Source organism: Acomys russatus, chromosome 25 (genome assembly GCF_903995435.1).
Source record: "Acomys russatus chromosome 25, mAcoRus1.1, whole genome shotgun sequence".
Classification (NCBI taxonomy): Eukaryota; Metazoa; Chordata; class Mammalia; order Rodentia; family Muridae; genus Acomys; species Acomys russatus.
This window is the reverse complement of record NC_067161.1, coordinates 9366059-9389061: the sequence shown is the minus strand read 5'-3', so window position 1 is coordinate 9389061 and position 23003 is coordinate 9366059. Positions and strand designations below refer to the sequence as shown.

General features: G+C 49.3%; 3 protein-coding genes across 8 annotated transcripts in view; 1 reads left to right on the top strand and 2 right to left on the bottom strand.

The window, feature by feature from the left end:
- The first annotated feature begins 514 nt into the window (after positions 1–514).
- Positions 515–1850, top strand: Smim22 (small integral membrane protein 22). Its single transcript, XM_051167690.1, has 4 exons — positions 515–590; positions 854–998; positions 1081–1163; positions 1332–1850. The coding sequence occupies exons 2-4, from the start codon at positions 863–865 to the stop codon at positions 1371–1373; spliced, it is 261 nt and encodes an 86-aa protein (XP_051023647.1). The 5' UTR covers positions 515–590; positions 854–862; the 3' UTR covers positions 1374–1850.
- A 207-nt stretch (positions 1851–2057) lies between these two features.
- Rogdi (rogdi atypical leucine zipper) lies at positions 2058–7207 on the bottom strand. The gene is made up of 11 exons (XM_051168246.1): positions 7043–7207; positions 6906–6977; positions 5995–6077; positions 5795–5849; positions 4970–5050; positions 4069–4164; positions 3433–3531; positions 2991–3104; positions 2828–2877; positions 2597–2723; positions 2058–2294 (listed from the first exon to the last, which is right to left on the bottom strand). Exons 1-11 carry the CDS (start codon positions 7088–7090, stop codon positions 2253–2255), a joined length of 867 nt encoding a protein of 288 aa, XP_051024203.1. The 5' UTR covers positions 7091–7207; the 3' UTR covers positions 2058–2252.
- Positions 7208–7490: 283 nt separating this feature from the next.
- Positions 7491–23003, bottom strand: part of Glyr1 (glyoxylate reductase 1 homolog) — a 40314-nt gene continuing 24801 nt past the window's right edge. For 4 of the 6 annotated variants that reach the window (XM_051168239.1, XM_051168241.1, XM_051168242.1 and 1 more), the window contains 7 exons: positions 22666–22765; positions 17012–17122; positions 16007–16108; positions 15171–15333; positions 14720–14899; positions 14268–14392; positions 7491–9309 (listed from right to left, as the gene is read on the bottom strand). In XM_051168239.1, the coding sequence (XP_051024196.1) occupies positions 9235–9309; positions 14268–14392; positions 14720–14899; positions 15171–15333; positions 16007–16108; positions 17012–17122; positions 22666–22765 (856 nt within the window). In that variant the 3' untranslated portion in view covers positions 7491–9234. The remainder of the gene's footprint in view (positions 9310–14267; positions 14393–14719; positions 14900–15170; positions 15334–16006; positions 16109–17011; positions 17123–22665; positions 22766–23003) is intronic. The other 2 variants (XM_051168240.1, XM_051168243.1) reach the window with 1 other exon arrangement.

Below are 23003 nucleotides of genomic sequence, written 5' to 3'. Positions count from 1 at the left end.
CTGTGTCTGGTGAGGGGCCTAACCCTGGACACTCCCCTTTCCAAACCAGTAAGAACCACACGAATAAGAAAATGTACAACGACGTGTGTCTCTAAGCTCAACACAGCATCTAGCCCTCAGGTGCCAAGAATACAGGGACAGTGAGACTACCTTTACTGGGGAAGGTCAGAGGTTCCCAGGGTAAGGGTCCCAGGCCCTTATGGACTCTAACCTCTGGAATTCTGAGTCTCTATTAAATTTTTTTTTTTTAATAAATTGCCTTGGTCAGTGTTTTGTCACAGTAGTAGAAAAGTAACTAAGACATCTGAAATATTAAGAATAGGTGAAAAAAAAAATCTGGGCAATGGACAGCTTGTGGCTTTCCTCTCTAGGCCTCAGCAGCCAGCTAGGCCCTGGCCTTTGCCTGTTCCACAGCTACAGCAGGCCCCAGGAGGGGAGGCGGGGCTGGTTGCTAAGGTTTCAGGTGTTGGTGATCCGGAAGCAGGAAGCAGTGTGAGTTCCCAGGACCCTGGGACCTACCTGGCTTCGGGGAGAGGGCACCATTAGAGGCAGGTGTGGCACTGTAAACAGCCTTGCTAGGGAGAGAGAAGGTAAGGGGACGTTGAGTGGGTTGGGGTTGCCTGGGTCAGGGTTAATGTACCCCCCACCGCCCCAAAAAGCTAGAGAAGGGAAGCTAGACAGGCAGGTCTGGGGAGGATGTGGAGGAGGAAGGTGAGATAGGGAAGGGAGAGGTTGGTGGCTCATGGTGCAGAAGGCAGGGGAAAACAGGACTCGGCTCATTGCGGGATAGGGTCCGACTGTAGATGGCCTAAGAGGCCTGGATTGAGGTAGTCCTTTGGGGGTGCCGGGGCAGGTGGCCGAGATGGGACTGTCTGCTGATGAGCTGAAACAGGGGCTGCAGGCCACGGCAGAGGCAGTCCTGGGAAGGCTGCGGAGCCACCAACTGTTCCAGTCTGAATGGGATGTCGCCGCCTTTGTGGTCTTTCTCACATTTGTGGGTGAGTGTGGCTCCTGATCCCAGGCCCTATCCTGGTGTTGGGGCAGGGGCCACATCTGCATGCCTGTCTGTCTGGTCCTCAGGCACAGTGGTGTTGTTGCTGTTGCTGGTCATTGTCCACTGCTGCTGCTGTTGCTGCTGCAGCACCTCCCCCAGGCCCCGGAAGGTGAGCCCGGGAAGGTGAACCTAGGAAGGGGTGGGTGCAACTCCAGAAAGAAGAGCCCCCATAGCAGCCTCACCCCTGTACTGGGACAGGCCGGATCAGGGTCTTCTTCAGGGGGTCCAGGCAGAGCTCCGGAATATTACCCACAAGACCCCTCTGTTTCTCCTACAGGAAAAACTCAAGGGCGTGGACAACTTGGCTCTGGAACCTTAACGCTAGCCCTTGGCATGGGTCCTGCTGGAAGACAGTAATAGAGCCAGTGTTTGCCAAAGCCTGAGTCTGGACTGTTTTAAACCATCCCGGGCAGTGTGGTAGCTCACCATGATGCACACGTGGTTCCCCGTACACTCAGGGCCTGAACGCCCATACCATAGGGCCACTCTGCAGCTGGGGGTCTCTTTCTCAAAGGAATGTTCTGCCTGGGCACAGGCACTCAAGAGGCTGAGGCAGGGGGATTGTGAACTCCAGGCCAGACTCCACCTTGAAGGGCTTGACATGGTGTTAAGTAAGGCCTTAGGAACATGAGAGGTCATTGATCACCAGGGACCTCCAACCTAGTCCCTAATAAGCAGGGAGACACACAGAAAACAGGGCTCCAGTCAAAATCTGATCTTTATTTCCTCGAGGTGGCTGAGGTCGTAGACGTATTTACAGGTCATCTTCCCCCTGCCCAGGTCCCTCTTCCTTCCCCAAACTTCACAGCTTAGCACCAACCCCCATTTCTCACTGTCTGATGGGAGCTGAGAGGGTGGGAGAGAGGAGAGACCTGGGCTTGGTCCCACCCTCAGTCCAAAGGTTCCCGCAGTGTCCAGGAAGTCAGGTAGGAGCATGGGCACACTCCAGCTCACCTTCTTGACTGCCCTGTCCCCCCCCCCCAAACAACCACAACACCACCTCCTTTCTCCAGGTGCTTCTTATGGTCACTTCCAGCAGGGCAGATGTGTCACAGGCTGGTGAGGAGGCAGACAAATAACTCAGGGGTGGGGGTGGGGTGCCTGGCAGTGACACAGGCACTACAGGGGGTATGTGTTGGGGAGAGGGACTAAAAGGCAGGGCTACCCTCCTGGGAGAAGGATTCTGGCAGGCACATGCTCAGAAGGGCCGGGAGCTCCAGTAGCTGGAAAACACAGAGATCTGCAGAGGGTGGGGGGTGTGGTCAGCAACAGGTTTGGGAGGGTGTCCACTGGCTTGGGGCGTGGGAGGGGAAGGGGACAGTGCCCACGAAGGTGCAACAGGTGAGTGGTCACTGGGGTTCTATACCCCCTAAAACCCAGGTGAGACGTCAAGGTTACAGAAGGGGAGCGTGCGTATCAGAGAACAGTTGCCAGATGACTGGTGTGTATGGCACCGTGGGCTTTACAACTTGGGGGCGCTCAGGAACTTGGAGGAGGCCCCCCCCAACAGCCCTGCGCCCATCCCTCAGGCCCTGGACACACCTTATCCTTGAGCTGCTGGCACAGCTGCAGGGAGACGGTGAAGTACACCAGGGCATCGTTAAGCCAGGGGATCACGCATTCCACCTTGTGTACATGGCTCACCTCCAGGCGCTGTGAGCCCCACTCACTGAGGAAGGATAAGTGGATCCGTGAGGGTAGGCCCGGACCCAGACCCCAAGAGCAGAAGGGGCAGGATGGGAGGGGCTCTAGGACCCCTTACTGTATACTTACAACATGGCCCCGGGGCTGTGGAGCACTGCGCCTCCAGCGGGGCGGAAGTGCTAGATAGAAGCAGAAGAGTCACCCATGAAGTCTGGGTGGAGGGTCCTCAGCAGCGCTGCTGCCTGGGGGGTTGGTGGGGGGGGCACTGGGAGGTGGGCGGGCAGGGCTTTACCTTGGTGGAGGTGGGCTGCAGGGTGTGCAGCTGGTATACTGTGAGGCACAGCTTGTTGAGGTTGATGTAGACGTTGACCAGCAGGTCAGAAGGTAGAGTGGGGGCGAACATCCGCTGGGGGAGGCAGGAGGGGTGAGGCCCCTCCCACTTTAGGCTGTACTGCTACAGGGTATGGAACCCAGCTCCGCCCTCCCCCCCAGGCACTTCTCCATAGGCTGGGGCACCAGAGGCTCCCCATAATGTTCATGTGCTGGCTGTTGGGATGGAAGTCACTGGCAGTAAACTGGGTTAACGTGTGGGGGTGGGGGCGGGGGGGGGCAGGATGCAGGCTGGAGGTCAAGAACCCAACTCAGAAAACTGCCCAGGCACACAACTCCCACTGGCCAGGCCTCTGAGTAGACTTAAGTCTTAGGGTAGTGACTGGACTGTCTAAGGTACTGACCGTGAGGCCGCTGGCAGCAATCTCGGGCAGGGTGAGGGTGGCTGGGGTAGTGAGCCGGTTTCTGGCTCTGGTCAGTTGCAGCATCACAGCGTCCATGAGCTGGGAAGGGGCAGTAGCAGCTGGGGTCCCGTGTGTCTCAGCCCCCCCCAGCATCAGCAAGCAACGTCTGTGGTTTCTGCTCTTGCCAGCTTACCATGGTTCCCAGGCCTAAACTCTGCGACCCTAGTAGGGGTGCTTTGCCATTCTGAGGGCCTATTACTTGGGGTCTTAAGAGAGAAAGCCAGAGCCCCAGGCACCTGAGTCACCTGTCCCCACATACCGCGCAGCCTTGTTCTGTTATTGCCACCACCGCAACGACCACTGTCACAGCTAGATCTCGGGGCCCAGGACCAGGGCACTTTACAGGAATTACTGCCAGCAATTCTCTTTTAAACGTGTGTGCAAATGGAGGCTCAGAGTAGCAAAGAACTTAAGGTCGCGCACATCTCACTACAAGTCCCAGGGACTGGAACACGGCCTGCTGCCGTAATCCAGGTTGTAAGCCAAGGTATGTGGCCAGACCCATGAGCACTAACGAGGCCTGGGGACATCGGGCTGGCACTGTTCAGGGTAAGGGGCCAGGGAAGGAGGAGTCACCTTGAGAACCTCAGCTCCTGTCTTAAACTGGTAGCTCTCATCCCGGTTTGTCAGGAGGTAAATAGCTTGGCTCACATGGTTCCTAGCATCCTGGATCTGGAAAACAGCCCCAGCCACCCACACAACCAAACTCTAATCAGTTTCAGGAAAGCCATGTATCTGGGTCCTCAGCCTAATCCCATAGCACAGGACCCCCCACTTGAGAGGCTGACATCTCAGGAGAAGGTGGTGCCACCCATGGTCTGGATACCCTCTAGAGATGTGGTATTTGAACCTGGATGGCCAGGTCCTGCACAATCCCGGCAGCCAAGGCATGACGGTTCTTGGCCCTAGTACAGCCACGAGGAAATATGCATTCAGGGCACAAGGGAGGAAACTAGGATGCCCAAGGGGAAGCAAGGAGGGAAAGACCTGTGAACTAAGAAAGGTTGCACGAGTCGGACAGGGTAGGGCTCCAGACAGCAGAACGCAGGCAAAGGCCCTGGGGGATGGGGGATGGACCAGCTTCAGATCAGGTGTGTGTGTGTGTGTGTGTGTGTGTGTACACGTACGTACGTACATGCCCATCTGTGTCCCATGGCCTAAGGCTAGGCAGGAGGCCTGTGCATGATCCCAGGTGCATGGGAAGCCCCTGCAGAGTAAGTGACATCCAAAGGGACCTTCAGCTGGCCTCACATGGCCAAAGTCACAAAAGTAAGGTTGGTTTCACATCCCTCACGTGGAGCAGGCTCTGAGGTTCCCAAGACACTCCCTTTCCCCTCATGTCTGCTGGGAAACGGTCTCCTATATTTGCTGTGGTGGCAAAGTCCCCGCTGCCAGACTTCCCTGTGGAGGGCAAGCCCAGGGAGGTCTTGGCATGGGCCTGCCCTGGGCCTGCCCCTGGGTGGGGAGTGGACCTCACCTGCTGTAGCTTCCACTGCTTGTCCTCCCTGAAGGCGAAGTGCAACAACTGGTTGTTTCGAGGCATCTTCAAGTTTACATCCTATGGGCCAGAGTGTGATGAGCAGGCAGAGGTATACCTGTCCTTCCTGACCCCGCCCCAGCCAGCCAGGCAATAAATGGTGGCTGAGGCCTCACGTACCTCGGCCATTTGGCAAGTGAACAGGGATGTCAAGAAAAGAGGAACTCAGACCCGGGAAGAACCACAAAGCAGTGAAAGGGGAAAGAAGCGGAGAAAGGGGAAAGGCTGTAAAACCCCCATGCCTTGCGGGGGCGGGGGCGGTGGTGGCGCACGCCTTTAATCCCAGCACTTGGGGAGGTAGAGGCAGGTGGATTGCTGTGAGCTTGAGGTCAGCCTGGTCTACAAAGCGGGTCCAGGACAGCCAAGGCTACACAGAGAGACCCTGTCTTGAAAAACCAAAACAAAAAACAAGCAAACAAACCCCATGCCTTAAGGCCTTGCGCAGACCATAATGCAGAGGCTGGCTGATTGACTTGGACCTGGGGCTAGCCTGCCTAGGCTTCCGATGCTCAAATCACACAGGGTCCGGATGCCGGGCTGAGCGAAGTGTAAAGCCACCCGTTTCTTTTCTCTCACTGAATCTATATGTCTATCTCATGAGTAGTGTAAGGGTTGTCTTTCAAGTTGTGGACATTCAGGGAAAGAGGTCAGAGAAGACAAGGCCCAGGGTCACATGGCTAGCTGGTAGCAGAGCTAAGCTATGCTTGTCACAGCCATACTTGTCACCAGCAGGAGTATTAGGGGATAGGGCCCCCGGGGACTCACCGCCTGGCTGAGGGCGTCCCCTTGTAGAGTCAGCACACCCTTCACCTGGTCTGTGCTGTAACACACGGGAGTCAGAGGTGTGCCTGCTACTGCCCCCCGCCCCCTCGCCCTCCGCAGGCCGCCTCACACACAGTACCATGGCATTTCCTCCCCCAGGTACCCAAGGAGTACACCCCTCACAAAGCCCCAACCCAGCCTACCCACAGCTGCCCAGGATAAAGTTCTCCTGCTTGGCAGGTCCCTCTGTGCTGGGGCCTGGGAGAGTGAAGCGCAGAGAGGCCTCCTGTGGAAGGAAGACAGGACGGTCCCAACACCTCACCTCAGAGTCTGGCCAGTCCTCTATTCCAAGGACCTAGATACCTTGTCAGAGTAGCCAGGGAAGGAACCAGGCGAGCAGGCCTACACCCTGGCTCCCCTGCCTTTGCCCCCGTGATTCTGTGAGCTCAGACCTGTTCATCCCTCAGTCCTGAGTGTCTATCATGAGCATTCAGGTGGGAGGACAGAACACAGGCACAGCTCCTAGCTAACTGCAGTGCTGTGCTGTGGTGGTGGGAGCAGAGCCACGGAATCATGCAGTCAGTCATAGTAACATGTCTTGCTAGGTTACTGTCCTAGGCATTTTGTGAGATAGTTTATTCATCTTCACAATACTTTGGGAGCCTAGTTTGGGTACGGGAACAGGCTCAGAGATGTGGGTAACTTGGTTGAGATCACTGCAGGGTGGGGGAATCCTTCAGAACTCTGATTATCAGTTTTTGTTTTGAGGCAGTGTTTTATTATGTAGCCCACGGCTGGCTTCTAACTCGTGATCCATTGGCCTCACCCTTCCGAGAGCTGGGATTACAAACTTTCACCACCACCCTGCTCATAGATGAAATGTCAGTTTCAGTGCTATTCCTCACTTAAGCCCTGGTGCTAACGTTAGGGTCTAAGACCTCGGGGCGCACACATACACACACACATCGTTTGTGTATTTGCTCGCGTCTGGACTGTACTCTTAGAAGTGGGTATCTGAACGCCACCACGCTCAGCAGCCGTCGCTCCGCGATTCGCGGGACCCGGTGGAAAGGAGAGAGGATGGCAGGCCGGAGAGGACCGACGGGAGCGTTACCTTGAGGATGTCCTGCAGCTGTTTGAGCACGGCGTGCACCTCAGCGTGCAGCAACCAGCGGAACTCCTCCTCCTGCGGACAGCTGCGTCAGACCCATCCCGTGCCCGCCGCCCGCCGCCGCCCGCCGCCCGCCTCACCAGTACTGCCCGCTCCGCAGCGTTCGCAGCCATCGCGGTCGCCATCATCTTGTCCGCGCGCCGTCTCTGATGTCTGTAGTCTGTAGTGCCAAGCCCGCCCCTTCCCCTCCTCGTGACCGATAGGTATATCAGACGCAAGCCACGCCCCCAGTCGGCTACGCCTTAAGCGACGTGCTACCGCTCCAGTCCTGGCTGGTGGGTGGAGGTGGACTAGCCAACCCCTGTTCTTCAGCAGGGCGGGGCGCCCTGGCCGAGCCCCACTGCTCACTGATTGGCCGGCGGGGCCGTCCCCCAGTTGTTCCCGCACCGTTCCACCAGGTGGCGCCCGCCTAGCAAGACCGCAAAGGGGAGAACTCAGCAGAGCAGAGATTCAAAGGAGTGCTGTGCAGTGGATGCTATCTTGCTCCCATCCTAGGTCCCCAAAGCGCTAGGGCACAAGTGGCAAAGCTGTGGTACCAAGAAATGTTTTATTTATTTTTTTCTTGCAGTAGCTTTGTTAATTGCACAAAATCATGTTTTGTTTTTGCCATTTAAACATTATCACACAATCCTATTCTGAAAGACAAATGTTCATTAAAAACAAAGCGAAAATAAAAATTCACAACCTTAATCACCTAAATTTGTCATTTAAAGGAAAAGAGGGAGGAGGGGCTTTCTTACAAGCATGTTCACAATGTCACATTTTCTCCATAAAAGGAAAGGATTTCAAAACAAAAGGTGAAATAGCTTAAACAGAAACAGTCATAAAAAGGAACTTTACAGAATTGTCAACAATATTAAGACAACATTGACTAACCAGTTTCCTTACAGCATCTTCCCCACCCCTAACGCCCAGGACCAAGACAGGCTGTGTCCAGACAGAATCTGCTCAGCATCCCAGTGAATGCGCAATTGTGCTGAACCCCACAAGCACTCCCTGCTCCACGCTCTTGTCCCGAGATCCTTATCCCAGGCTCTCCCAGTGGAAAAGTCAAATTGTGGCTTTGGAAATCCAAACTCATGAGGAGGAAGGCTGACACCTCTCGGGTGATTCCTCTCATGTGACATTTTAAGCCTCTCTGGTCCCCTCTCCAAGGAGAAATGCTAGGGCAGGCGATGATCAGCTCCACCTCTGAGGAGCAGTTAGGTTAGAACAAGGCCCAGCTCAAGCCTGTCCCAACAAACCCAGGACTTGGAATCACTGCTACTAGCAGAAGTGAGGTTCCTCATCCGAAGCCCAGCCTATGAAATGCTCATTACTGGTGTTGGTCAGGCTGGTCTGGGTCAAAAGAGGATGGAACAGAAATATCTCCATGGAGAGAAAAAGGAAAGAGGAACATGCAGGGGACCCGTGGAGAGCAGGCTGAACAGGTAGCCTAGCTGATGAAACTGCTGTAACGGAAACAGGAAGGCGCCACCCCCACACTCCACTGCTCCCTATGTCCTTAAGACCCCTTCCCATGGGCTGGAATGCAAATCCAAACAAAACTTCCTGGGAGGAGCAGGCTCAGCCACAGCCAGCAGCTAGGGAGCCTGAGCCTGTGGAATCTGTTCTCCCTGAAGAGGTGTCTACATGGCCAGGCGGGTCTCTCTTCAGTTCACAAAGACATTCTGGGCGCTGCTGCATAAGGTAGTGTCTACAGGAAAAGCCTCCTCAGCTGGAGGTCCAGAGAGCCTCCTCTGGGAATCTGCTGGTTCATGATGGCTGAGGGGCCTCTCCTTCCAGGGGTTCAATGGGGCCATGGACCCTCTGCCAGCCTCTGTCCTGGGGAAGCTGAGAGAAGGCTTCCTGTGCTCCCTGCCAGTTTTAGTCCCCCTAGTCCCTTGACCAGAAGGGGGCTGAGATAAGACAAGCTTGGAACAACAGCCAGGCAGCAGTTTCTGGGCAGCTTCTATCCTGGGTGTATGTGTCTGTGTGTGTGACAGAGACAGAGAACACAAGAGAAACAGAATACACAGTCTCTTGCTCCAGGGCCAGTCAGTGCCCAGCTCAAGAGCTTCTTCACAGCCACCTGTAGAGACAGATCCTCTTATCTCTGCCCAGGGCCTCCGGGAGGGAAGGTGCTGCTGTGTACTGTGCTGATGCAAGTCTCAAAGTCTGTATAAAAGGAAGTGGAGGCAGGTGACTGGTCCAGAGCTAAGTCCCAGAACCCTGACCCCACACTGGGAAGAGAGGTCAGAGGGAAGATGGAGGGTAGATGGACAGGCAAGGCTTAGTGTATGTAGGCTCGGTACACAGCAGACATATCATTGTCAGACTGGTCCAGTGCCTTGGCTCTTTTGTACACCTGCAAAAAGAAAGAGGTAGAGGTTGGTCTCTAGGCACAGAGCTTCTATGTGGAGACCCAGCCCAGATTCCTGGAGGCATTTCCAGATGGTTCTTGCCTATTGCTTAGCAGGCAGGATATGGAGCTTGGGATGTCTGGGTATCCTGGCTTGATGTAAGACAAATGCCCTAGCTTCTGTGGGCTTCTGCCATGGCCTAATCTGAAGAAGGAAGTCACAACCCTCATGACTTTACTGAGAGGACTACAGGTACTTAGAGATGTGAAAAGCTCACTGCTGTTAGGGGTTACAATGGCAGCCCTCAATGCAGATAGCTTTCCAAGGGGCTTTATTATTCCCAGGGCCACTGTGCCCTACTGTCTTTAACATGGCTGGCACCCCCTAACCAACTTTCCAAAGGCTCCTTTGAGCTTCCCATCAACACAGCAGATGTGCCCTTTGATTGACCTGCTACTTGCTTTTTTATTTTAATTCAAATTAAAAGTTTTATTTTATTATTTCACATGTCTGTCTGTCTGCATGTATGTCTGTGCACCATCTGTGTGCCTGGTGTTCTCAGAGACCAAAAGAAGGTTTTGGAACTCTTGGAACTAGAGTTACAGATGGCTATGACCTACATATAGGGTATTGAGACTTGAAACTGAGTCTTTTGAAAAAGCAGCTGGTTCTCCTATCTCCTGAGCTGCTGTCAGCCCCAGTGTTTGGGTTTTGTTGTTGTTTGAAACAGGGCTTTCTTGTAGAGCCTACAATAATCTCATATTTTTTCTTTTTTTAAATATTTGTTTGTTTTCTCACTATATATAGCCCTGGCTGTCCTGGAACTCACTATGTAGACTAGGTGGCCTTGACTTCAGAGATCTGTCTCTGCTTCTACAGAGCAGGGATTAAGGGTGTCATTGACTTTTACGTGTATTGGGTGTTTCGCCTGTATCTGTGCATACTCCTAACTGCTGAGCTTTATTTCCAGCACGGCCTACCTCCCCCAAACTATATTTCTTTCTTTCTTATTTTATTTATTTATTTATTTTTCTTTTTCGAGATAGGGTTTCTCTGTATAACAGCCCTGGCTGTCCTGGAGTCACTTTGTAGACCAGGCTGGCCTTGAACTCAGAGATCAGCCTGCCTCTGCCTCCCAAGTGCTGGGATTAAAAGTGTGCGCCACCACTCCTGGCTTTTTTTTTTTTCTTTTTCAAGACAGGGTTTCTCTGTGTAGCCTTGGCTGTCCTGAACTTGCTTTGTAGACCAGGCTGGCCTTGAACTCATAGAGTCTGCCTCTGCTGACTATGTGCTGGGATTAAAAGCATGTGCCACCATGTTCAGTCACCCAAATTATATTTCTTACACTCTGAAGTCGTTACTTATTTAAAAGCTTCAAGGGGCTGGAGAGATGGTTCAGTGGTTAAGAGCACTGTCTGCTCTTCCAGAGGTCATGAGTTCAATTCCCAGCAACCACATGGTGGCTCACAACCATCTATAATGTGATCTGATGTCCTCCTCTGCCTGCAGATGTACATGCAGGCAGAGCACTGTATACATAATAATAATAAATAAATAAATCTTAAAAGCTTCAAGCTTATTTTGTGTTTCCTTCCGTTAAAATTTAAGTGATATGAAGAAGGGAGAAGCTGTGGGTATTCTAGCATGTTTCCAGCAGGGTCTGTCAATGGTAGCCATCCAAGACTCTAGTCACTGCATGAAAGCTTAAAAATAATCAAAGCCACTATGTGAAAGGCAACAGGGCACCTAGTTTTGCTGAGGTGATATGCTTGACTATATACAGGGCAGCTGAACAGTCTAAGCAGAGCCACTATAAGAAAGAATACACACAACTCTGGTATAACTGTTAACGCAGAATGAAGGCCAGGTAGCTTTCTAGACTGAATGCCAAGAATACCATCACGGCAGGAATGTGTTAAGAATTTATTTTATTTTATTTAAGATAGGGTTTCTCTGTGTAGCCTTGGCTGTCCTGTAACACACTCTGTAGACTAGGCTGGCCTTGAACTCACACACATCTGCTTGCTTCTAAGTGCTGGATACCAAACTCAGATGAAAGGAATAATGCCAGAGAAACCTAATTTTTAACAAGAAACAGAAAGATGGAAAGAACTATCTAGAGGAACTAGTTGAGAAACTATGGTTAGAAATGAATTTGTGGGGAAGTGGAACAAGGGGGTCGTGTTTTTGTTTCATGCAAATTGGCACAGGATGGATTCTGAGGAGGCCATCAGAGGGGTTATCTACTGAATACTGACAACAACCATTATAGAAAAGCAAGTACAGTCAAAATGCCAAGATATAAATAAAAAGGAAATCCTACCGCACACACAGATGTCCTCACAGAAGATGAGAAGGAAGGAACAGATAAAGACAGAGACTGACAGAAACAAATGCTAGAAGGGCAGCTCCACATCCAACCACTCAAGACAGGGTAACAGGCTGATGAGCAGCTAGCCTTGGGAGTCTGCCCTCAGGGTCTTGGAGAGTGCAGAGACTGAACTCACATGAACACAGGTGCTACTGTGAAATGAACCAAAACTCTGCTTCCAATGAACTCTGCAGAGTCAGAGCAGATGCAACCTGGACCCATCACAAAGCTCTCCCAGCACAAGTCCTACAAAGAACTCTTTCTAACTACATCTAGGATGAGTTTTATGAAGACTCTGCAAAGACAAAAGGAATTCCCTGCCAAGAGTCATGGTTAGAAATTAAATGGGGTGGGGTGGGGGTGCTAGAGAGATGGCTCAGAGGTTAAGAGTGCTGCCTGCTCTTCTAGAGGTCCTGAGTTCAATACCCAGCAACCATATGGTGGCTCAAAACCATTTATAATGTGATCTGAGGCCCTCTTCTGCAGATAAAGCACTCATATACAATAAATAAATTTTAAAAATTAAATGGGGGATGCAGAGATGGTTCAGAACTTGCTGCTCTTGTAGAGGACCCTGCATCAAGTAGCTCACACTGCCTGCATTTCCAGGGGGAATCCCACATCTTTGGTTTCTATGGTCACCAGCACTCAAGTGCACACACTCATACAGACATACATATAATTAAAAATAAATCTTTCTTTTAAATGTGTTTTTAAAAAAGAAGAAATTAGCTGGGCATGGTGATGTATGCCTGTAATCCCAGCACTCTGGGAGACAGAGACAGGTGGATCTTTGTGAGTGCGAGGCCAGCCTGATCCAGGACAGCCAGGGCTATTATTATTATTATTATTTTTTTTAAAGATTTATTTATTTATTATCATGTATACAGTGCTCTGCTTGCATGTACTCCCGCAAGGCAGAAGAGGGTGCCATATCACATTACAGATGGTTATGAGCCACCATGTGGTTGCTTTGGAAGAGCAGGCGGCGCTCTCAACCACTGAGCCATCTCTCCAGCCCCCAAGCCAGGGCTATTATACAGAGAAACCCTGTCTCAAAAAACCAACCAACCAACCAATCAACCAACCAAACCCCAGCCCCCAACCCCCCAAAGAAAGAAGTAATTGGAAGTTAAAATTCTAGCTACTTAGGAGACTGACGGGAGAGAATATGTGAGCCCTGGCATAAAGCAGCAGCCAGGATGTAGGGAGGACTCCTTTTCCAAAAGAAACTTCTCACAAGTGTCCATGTGATGTCACACAATACATCACGTGAAAAGATGCAAATGGACTAAGCTGTAATTGGGAAGTGGATATTGAAGATGGGTGAAAGCGCAAGCCCCAACCATAGGCTGTGTATGTAAACACGGCACAATTCAGCCAGGTACATTGAAATACACCTGTAATACAAGCGTGTGGAGTAGTTGGGGCTAGTTGGGGCTACCTAACGAGATCCAAGATAGCCTCAACTATGAAATGAACTCTATATGAGAAGGGCAGAAATAATGGAAAGTAAGAGAAATCCCAGCCACAGCTGACATACGAACAGTGGATAGTCAATCACTTTGCTCAATAAGTGAGCAACCCAAACCAGTCACCACATAAACTCACATCCTGTTGTCAATGTTTTTGAGGCATTAGGGGTTGAACCCAGGGTCTGTGCATGCTAAGCAAGTACTCTACCAAGAAATGATAACTTAGGTGGTGGGAGTGCACACCTTTAAGCCAACACTCAGGCAGACCTCTGAGTTTGAGGCCAGTCTAGTCTACAGAGTACGTTCTAGGACAGCGAGGGCTAGAGAAACCCTGTCTGGGGAGTGGGGTGGGGTATGGAGGGCAGGGGTGGGGCGTGGGGAAGAAATGGTATCTCCAGCCCCTCCTTTTTAAAGATTTATTTATTTATTACATATACAGTATTTTGCCTGAAGAGGGCACCAGATCTCATCATAGATAGCCATAAGCCACCATGCAGTCACTGGGAATTGAACTCAGGACCTTTGGAAGAGCAGCCAGTGCTCTTAACCTCTGAGCCATCTCTCCAGCCCCGAGCCTCTCCTTTTTAAACTTTGTTCTGAGATAGACTCTCACTAAGTTGTATAAGCAGGCCTTGAACCTGCTTTAGTCTCCTAAGTAGCTAAGGCTACAGGTATGTACCACCATACTTGGCTAGATAAGCTTTAGAGTAATCCAGAGATCAAAGAAGAAATCACAAAGGAAATAATAACAAATTCCTGTGGTTCAGAAGGAAATGAGCTCTCATGCGCATGTCATAGGTACATCTAGAACTGTTGTCTAGCATTCCTCCTTCAGGGACTAGATGGAGAAAACGAATTCGGATCCTACTTTAAAGGCAGAAATAGTGTAATTCTACACATTATGTTCCCTTCCTTTCTTGGCTCAATGTAGTGAGAATCAAATATGAAAATTTAAGAGTTAGGTGTGGGGCACACACCTGTAACCCCAGCACTCAGGAGGCTGAGCAGAGGGTCTATAAGACCTGTTCTCCACAGCATGGGAAGAACATCTAAGCCAGCAGGACAGAAATAACAATGAGCTCAAGGGTCTAGGAACTGGGCCACTTGATGTTGTTACCTCATTGGCGGCAGCTGCCATGGGAGTTGGGTGGTTGACTGCATCACCCAGTGCAATGGCCAGGCGGAGATCCTTCTGAATGTATTTCAGGTAGAAGTCAGGTTTAAAGTTTCCTTGTAGGATATCTGAGGAGGGAAAGCTGTTCATCAGAAGTCTAAAGACCTACATGAAAACTGGCTGCAGAGTAACAGGCCCATCTTCAGCATTTCCAAAGGGCGGAGCCCTGTCCTTCCCCATCTCCAGAAGACTGAGGCCCCACTCTGGGCCTCAAGTACCATTTTTACTATGTCTCTGAGCCCCCTCTGACGGGGGCAAGTGCTGACTGGGAAGTGAGCTGCTCTTTCAAAACAATGGGCCATGAAAGGACTCTCTCTCTCCTGGGTGGTCTCTGATGTAGCTGCTCAGCTCTACTGAAAACAAAATTGCAAAAAGGGAGATCAAAGGTGACTTACTTTGGCACTTCTGGTCCAGGAAGATGCTGGCCAATTGTCCCTGATTGAGGATGTCCAAGAGTGTCTGCTGTGACTGGCCTGTTACCTGGGCCAGCGTCAGCCCCTCAGCAATGGTGGCCATGAAGCTCCCTTGGACCATGTTCACAATCAGCATCATTTTGGCTGCATTGCCAACTTCACCTGCTCAGGACAAAGGTCATGTCCCCAGAATCCTATAGGCAGGTAATCTCTACTTCCCCCCCTCACGCAGGCACCCTGAAAAGCTCTTTCATCTGTCCTAGACAGGACTCATTCTTTTTCCTTTCAGGTACTAACTGTGCCTGGCAAAAGAAACCTTCTTTCAGGGAGCCTGGTGGGAAGGCCAAGTGGGACAGACACTGTCACCGATGTAGCTCCCCTGCCCCCAAGCCTTCAGGTCCAACGTGGCCATACAGGTGGGCAGGTATAGTACCTAAAAAGAAGGAGGTCTTCCCCATTGCCTGGAAGCAGCTGCTGCAGTCTTCGTATAATCCCCTGTCTCCGGCTGCTAAGATCACCAACATCCCATCATTGGACAGTTGCTGATTCCCTGAGACGGGGGCTTCCAGAAAGCGTCCCCCTCTGGATACAATCACCTGTGAGGAAAGCCACAGTCTCTGATGGGTCTTGCTTCTCCATGCATGGAGGAAGGAACATCTTTGGGGGTCATGGTGTCTCATCGTAGCGTATGTTAGCATGTTGCTATCAATACTAAGCCCCAAAGCCAATTACCAAAGCCTACTACTGTAGTGGGTCAGATAGGCTACCCTTTTAAACAGAAGTGAGTCACAGAAAGTAAGAAAGGCGGTGGGGTCTGCATCTTGTTTCTCAGTGCACTGGTTCTCAGAGACCAAGAGGCAAACATGGCCATACAGATACCTGGGCTGAACTCCTGCTCTCTGGACCCTGCCCATCCCTGAACTCAGCCCACCCTCAGAACACAAGTGGGCCCAGAAGATTGGGAGGATGACACTATGCTACACTCAACTGTAGACAGCTCCATAAGCCAAAAAGGCCACACTGGCAGTCTGGAGGCTTCTTACTGTAGAGGGACCTCCTGTCTACTAGCCTGCAGTGACCTTCCATGGCCGTTCCAACCAGCTGAGGTTCTGAAGGGGGATAGTCAAAAGGCTAGTCCCAAGGCTCCCGACGGTCCACTCTGGTTTTGACTCTAGTGTAACCAAACTGCCCATCCTTGGGTGTGGTCAGCCCGGGTCTTGGGTTCCCACTCAAAAGATGATCCAGAGCCAGCCTACATAAGGCCGCTACCTGGGCCAGCTCGGTGACTGTATCCGCATCCACCGTTGACATGTCCACATAGCACTTCCCGGGGCGGATCCCTTGTAGCACACCACTGGGGCCCAGCACCAGCTGTGGGGACACAATGGAGAAGCAATAGCCCAGGCTTGAAGTTAAGTGCTCTCGAGTCCCTGCAGAACACAGTCTGTTGGTTTTTTTGGGTTCACTGCCCAATCAGAAGTTAACTATTAAAAATAAAAAGGAAAGAGACACTAAATATATATGGGATAGAAAAGTAATTCCAGGCAAAGAGATCTCTGTGAGTTCCAGGCCAGTGAGGACCATATAATGACATTTTGTTTAAAAAAAAAAAAAAAAAAAAAAAAAAAAAACCAAACAACAACAAAAAAACCAAAAGTAATGTTAGGCTGTGGTGGAGCACACCTTTAAGCCCAGAGGCAGTCAGATCTCTTGAGTTTAAGGTCACCCTGGTCTACAGAGCAAGCTCCAGGACAGCCAGGGCTATACAGAGAAACCCTGCAGTGAAAAACTGAAAACCAAAAAAACTAAAAACAAAAAGTTATTCCAGAATGTTCTTCCCTATTACCTTTGTGTTCTCTTTCTATGGTTTGAAAGACATTACCTCATTACTTATTTTGGGGGCTTCTTTGGACTAGATCACTCAGTTTAGTAGGGTCACTAGTGCACATACAAGCTCGGCAATAGCTAAAATAGGAGTTGGCCCTTGGACCAAAGAAGGGTAGACTCAGACACAAACAGTACAGCTCAATAGAATACCTGGAGCCAGTTCAGGAAAATGTTTAAGCAGACTTCAAAGACCCTTAGAAGCTCTTTGTTTGGAATTAAAGGAAGTCTGTATTCAACTTTGACAACGTCTTTCCCAATAGGAGATGGCCCCCAGAAGGAATATCCCCCCACATGCAGACACTCACTCGGTGTGCAGGGGAGGAGGGGAGGAGGCCAGCCAGCTCTCTTGGCTACGCCCTGAGATGCAGAGGGAAGGGGGATCCTTACGTCCTTGGCTGCTTTTGGATCCGACACACAGGCAAAAGTGATGTCACAAGTTGAAACGACTTCAGCGGGGGTTCTTCCTAGGCGGGCCCCCTCCTGGATGAACAAATCACACTGCAAAAGTCACAGATCCTAACGTGAGCTGCATGCAATGCACAACAAACATGCCGGACAGGCCAGAGGTGTGTAGCCCCTGGCTGCTCTCCCAAGGCAGGAGGCTAGGGCTGAAGCCCTGACCCTTGAGCATAAGAGGACAGAGACATGACAGACTCCCTACTCATGTAGGTGGACATGCTGTCTAGAAGGATATGCTGTTGCCAACACAAAGCTGGTGGCTGTTGAAGGCTGGCAGTCTGAAGAGCAGGAGAGGAACAGTGCCCATGCCCAGCTCCTCTGTGCTGGTAGAACTGTGGCAAAACCAGCCCAGTGCCCTCACCACTAGTACATGGAGAGGGAGCAGGGGTGGGCTGTGTGGTCCCTTTCTTTTTACCATCATTCCCTCTTGGGATAATTTCAAATCCTGTAGTCAGGTTAAGAATTATTTATGCAGGGTCTCAAAGACCTAACTTCTTTTTTTATAAAATTAAAATCATTCAGAATATCCTATAAAACAGGATATTTTGGTGTATTTCCCCTACAGGATATTGGAAGAGATAATCAGAATAATTTGGGCACACTACTTATAAGTAGTTTTTTGCCCCACCCCCCCTTTTGGTGGTTATGCATGCCTTTAATCCCAGCACTCGGGAGGCAGAGACAGGCAAATCTCCAAGTTTGAAGCCAGCCTGGTCTACAGAGGGAGCCCAGGATACCCAGGGCCAAACAGAGAAACCCTGTCTTAAAAAACCAAACCAAACCAAACAACAACAAAATAACAACAACAAAAATTAAGTTTATTTTAAAAAATGTTTTCTATGTATGAGGGTTTTGCCTACATATATTTATTTCTACCACATGTGTGCCTGGTGCCCTTAGTGCTCAGAAGAAGGTGTCAGATTCCCTGGAACTGGAGCTATGGATGTTTGTAAGCCACCAGAGGGGTTCTGGAACTGAAACTGGATCCTCTGCAAGACCACTGAGCCATTTCTCCAGAACTCGTAAAAAAAATGACAGCCAGGAGTATAAGAGAAACTCTGTCTTGAAAAAAACAAAACAAAACTTGAATTAATTTTGTGTGCATGTGTGTACACATGTAAAGGTCACAGAATAATGCTGGAGCACAGTTCTCCTGTACGTGGGTTGTGAGACTGACGCAGTTGTCAGCCTTCCCTTTTCTTATTGTCCCGCCACAAGTCTCACCAGTTGGTGGACACTCAATACTGTCCAATTTTTGTTATGGGAAGAGCTATTATTCAATAACTATGAATCTAGACCTGTAGAGGTGGATCAGTGGTTATGAACATTTGCTGTTTTTCCAAAGGACTTGGATTTGATTCCCAGCACCCACATGGCAGCTCACAACCTCTGTTAACTCCAGTTCCAGAGGTTCCAACACTCTCTTCTGAACTCCACGGACACCAGGCATGCCTGTAGTATACATATATACATGCAGACAAAACATTCATACACATAAAATAAAAATAAAATCTTAAGGCCAGTTGTAGTGGTGCACAGCTTTAATCCTAGCACTCAGGAGGCAGAAGGTGGATCTCTGTGAGCTCAAGGTCAGTACCATCTACAGAGTTTTAGGCAAAGCCAGGGCTACCCAGAGAAACCCTGCCTCAAAAAACAAAACTTAAGAAACAAAAAACTAATCGTTTTCTTTAAAAAAAAAAAAAATTCATGTTTTTATGTATATGAGTGCTGTCTTCATCCACACCAGAAGAGGGAATCAAATTCCACTAGAGATGGTGTGAGCCACCCCATGGTTGTTGGACACTCAACTCTTTGAGAGTCCTGGAAGAGTTACCTAAGTGCTCCTAACCACTGAGCTCTCTCTCCAGCCCCCATATTTACCTTTTTCTTCAGTGAGTTTTGATTGCTTATAGATGGTCTTTACAAATGTCCTGAAGATGCTTCTTTGGTCAGTCTGTGCCACTCCTCCCTGACTTGTAAAGCTGCCTTTGCTGGAGTCACTGTTGTCTAGTCTACTTCTGGGCCTTAGAGTTCTATGGCAGCCAGCTGGGAATGAGGCTGTAGGTTTTGTTTCTAGGCTAAGTAAGAGAGTTCTCCCTGAGTGCCCACTCTTTTGAATTTTAAAATAATTTTTGTTACTTGTGTGTGTGTGCTTATTGGTACACACATGTGTGAACTCACGTGTATATGCATGCAGAGGCCAGAGATCAACATCTAGTGTCTTCCTAAACTGGCCCCAATTTTAATTAAAAAATAATTGTAAATGCCCAGCTTTTATGTGAGTATCAGGTGATTTGAACTTAGACTTTCATTGCACAGCAAGCAAGTTAGTAAGACTAGCCCAACCCCAACTGTATTTTAGAGAGAAAACAGCTCTACTTCGTATATTTACTGCAAAGAACAGTGGACATGACAACAACAGGAGAACCATTTGTCCCCTTGCCTGAATATATGTCTGTATACCATATGTGTGCCTGGTGTCATCAAAGGCCAGAAGAGGGTGTCTCTCAGTCAGATGCCTTAACATAGACATAGACAGCTGTGAGTCACCATAAGGGCACTGAGAACTGAATGCTGGTCCTTTGCAAGAACTATTAACTGTTGAGTCATTTCTCTAGCCCACCATGTACCCTTAACAATTTTTGTTTGGACAATGTCTGATTCTGTAGCTCAGGTTGGTTTTCTTTCTTCTTCTCTCTTTTTTTTTCCCCGAGACAGGGGTTCCTCTATGTTATCTTGACTGTCCTGGACTCGCTTTGTAGACCAGGCGTGCACCACCATGCCTGGCACCAGGTTGGTTTTCAATTTGCTAGGTGGCCCAGGCTGGTGATCCTTCTGCCTAATGCACGATTCATTATAACTCAATTTTACTCTTTCTTTTCTGAAAATTAAAACCATGGTTCCTTTTTATTATTTCATAAGCACTGGAAGATCACTCTATTTTGTTGTCATTTTGATAGACTCACTGTGTTATACAGTCAGTCTGGCCTTGAGAGATCCTCTTACCTCAGCCTCCTGAGCACCTGGGACTACAGGCATGTGCCACTGTACCTGGCCAGAGGACTATTCAAAAACTTTATTCTTGCTTTTACAATTATTTACTTAGTGATGTGTGTAGGTGAATATGTAGGTCACAGTTAGAGGACACCATGAAAGAGGCCCTCCTTCTACAACATGGGGCCTGGTGATCAAATTCAGGACAGGTGTTCAGAATTGGTGGCAAGCACCTTCCTTCACTACTGAGCCATCGCCCCAGTACCAAAAGACTTTCCCCCCCCCCCAAGGCAGGGTTTCTCTGTGTAGCCTTGGCTGTCCTGGAACTCACTTTGTAGACCAGGCTTCAGGATGGCCTCAAACTCACAGTAATCTGCCTATCTCTGTCTCCCAGTGCTGGGATCAAAGGTGCACACCACCATGCCTGGCCTAAAAGACTTTAAAAAAAGTGTGCGTGCATATATGTGTAAGACAGCAACTCACTATGTAGCCCTGGTTGGCTTATAACTTTCTATTTAGACCAGGCTGGCCTCTGTTGACAGAAATCTCCCTGTCTCTGCCTTCCAAATGCTGGGCTTGAAAGCAAGGAACACTATGCCCAGCCAAAAGATAGTTACTATCAATAGCCTTCAAAGAAATTCCAAGGGGATCACTACAGGACTAAATGACTCTTTTTTGTTTTTGTGACATGGTTTCTCTGTGTAGCCTTGGCTGTCCTGGACTCACTTTGTAGACCAGGCTGGCCTCAAACTCACAACAACCTGTCTGCCTCTGCCTCCCAAGTGCTGGGATTAAAGGTGTGTGCCACCACCGCTCGGTCTAAATGACTTTTCACTGTAGTCTCTTGCCAGGTCTTGTGCTGAGTACTTCAAAGCTGACAACTGTCGATTTCTAGCCTCTATGAAGCAGGTGCTCCCACTCTGCTATGGGGGGAGGGGGGATGGGGGGAAGACAGGCAGTGTCTCTTGCCAAGGAAGATAAACAGCACATCTGTGACTTGAATTTGGGCCCACCTGACTCAATTCTTAGATGCTTCAATCTCTTGTCCATTATTTCCCATTTAAAAAAAAAAAAAAAAAAAAAAGGCAGTCAGAGGCACTTCTATTAAAGGGAAGTGTCCCTGCTACCACACATGCCCAGACACTCTGCTTTCCCTCACCTGCAGCAACTGCAATCTTGAGGAAAATGCTGGAACCAACAGACTGCAGTACATCTACCCAATGCTCAACACCTATGTCTAACAAGAGGGCACGGCCTTTGGAGCCCACTGCCCGAGGCTCCCCACAAAACCCCAATCATTTTTACATTCTGAGAAGCACCTCATACAGCAAAATCAATTTAGGGAGTAGAGAGAGGTACTGGGGAGAGAACCAGGGCCTTGCTCTAAAACTGAGCCACACTTCAGATCGTAAAATATTTTGTTTTGAGACAAGTTTTTATTATGTAGCCCTGGCTGGCCAGACTTGCCTACAGTTCAAGAGTTGCTTTCTTTCTTTTGTGTGTGTGTGTGTGTGTGTGTGTATCTGTCAGGATCAAAGGCATATACCACCACACCTAGCCCTTATGATATTTTTTGTTAACCTTCATTTTTGTTAATATTTTGCCAACATTCAGCTCCAATGTCTCCTTCAGCAATCAGCCCTGAAGTTATTTATTATTCACAAGGCTCAAGCATATCATGTGTCTCAAGAGGGAGTACTTTTCTGGTCCTTCACTCCATGCAGAAACAATGTTCTTGTTTCCTGCAGCAGTTTTTAGTGCAGAATGCCGGGCTGCTCAACCTGCTCAGCATGGGCCATATCACAGATATGGTGTGATGGTTACAAAGGACGAAAGTGGTCTGCCCACATGCTCCATGTAATGGAGTACACTTCATTTTATAGCAATGGGCATTTCTGTTGCTATTGCTATTTGCATTTTTAAAAAAAGATTTTATTTTTTTATGTATATGTGTTTATGGACACATGAGCACGGATGGCCAGAAGCCAGTAGGAGGTATTGGATCTGCTGGAGTTACAGGTGGTTGTGAGCCACCTAATGTATATATATCCTGGTAACTAAACTCTAGACCTCTGGAAGAGCAGTATCTACTCTTTAACTGCTGAGCTGTCTTTCCAGACTTTTTTGTTGTTGTTGTTGCTTTGAGACAACCTCTCTCTACACAGTCCTGGCTATCCTATAACTTGCGGGCCTCAAACTCCCACAGACCCACCTGCCTCTGCCTCCCGAGTACTGGGATTAAAGATGTGCACGTGTCACCAAGGCAGGCTTATTTGTATTTTTGAGAAAAGGTCTCACTGTGGCCTGGGACGTCCTGTATAATGCAGGCTAGCCTAGAATGAATGCATGGCAATCCTTATGCCTCAACTTCCTAAGTGCTGTAATTGCAGACATGTGTCATCATGTCTGGCTACACCTTGAGTAGCTTTAAATAGTTAAAATTTTATAATACCATCCTATATCTACTTCTGCCTGGACTAAGCTCAGCACTTGACTTACTGGGTGAAGAACCCCGAGTAGAGACAGAGATGTCTACCCTCGGTTACCCCGCCTCCCAAGGCCTGACAAACCTTATCCTTAATACTTACTTTCTCTGCAGTCCGGTTCCAGACAGTAACTGTGTGACCCATTTTTAGCAAGTTGGAGACGATGCCACTTCCCATTAAGCCAAGGCCCAGAAATCCTATCCTGCAAGAGACAGATTGATCGGTTCAGGCAAAGGCATATCCATCATGCAGAACAAGAGGCAACGTTCCTTTTTCTTTTATGTCACTGGTTTTCAAACCAAGGGGAGTTTTATGTTAGGCAAACGCTTTCCCACTGAGCTACAACCTTAGCCCAGCACTGTCCCTCTTCCTCTCCTAGATGGTCGGTAAGGGTCCCTAAATGCACATGGCCACGACTAAATCTTTAACCACAAGAGACC

Bases quoted from the DNA above. Each gene is read 5' to 3' on its own strand.
- Smim22 (XM_051167690.1), top strand. From the start codon at position 863: ATGGGACTGTCTGCTGATGAGCTGAAACAGGGGCTGCAGGCCACGGCA. The intron at 999-1,080 runs GTGAGTGTGGCT...TCTGGTCCTCAG, and splicing joins GGTCTTTCTCACATTTGTGG to GCACAGTGGTGTTGTTGCTG. The intron at 1,164-1,331 runs GTGAGCCCGGGA...TTTCTCCTACAG, and splicing joins CCTCCCCCAGGCCCCGGAAG to GAAAAACTCAAGGGCGTGGA.
- Rogdi (XM_051168246.1), bottom strand. From the start codon at position 7,090: ATGATGGCGACCGCGATGGCTGCGAACGCTGCGGAGCGGGCAGTACTG. The intron at 5,051-5,794 runs GTGAGTCCCCGG...TCTGGCCCATAG, and splicing joins GGGACGCCCTCAGCCAGGCG to GATGTAAACTTGAAGATGCC. The intron at 2,724-2,827 runs GTAAGTATACAG...ATCCTTCCTCAG, and splicing joins CACAGCCCCGGGGCCATGTT to TGAGTGGGGCTCACAGCGCC.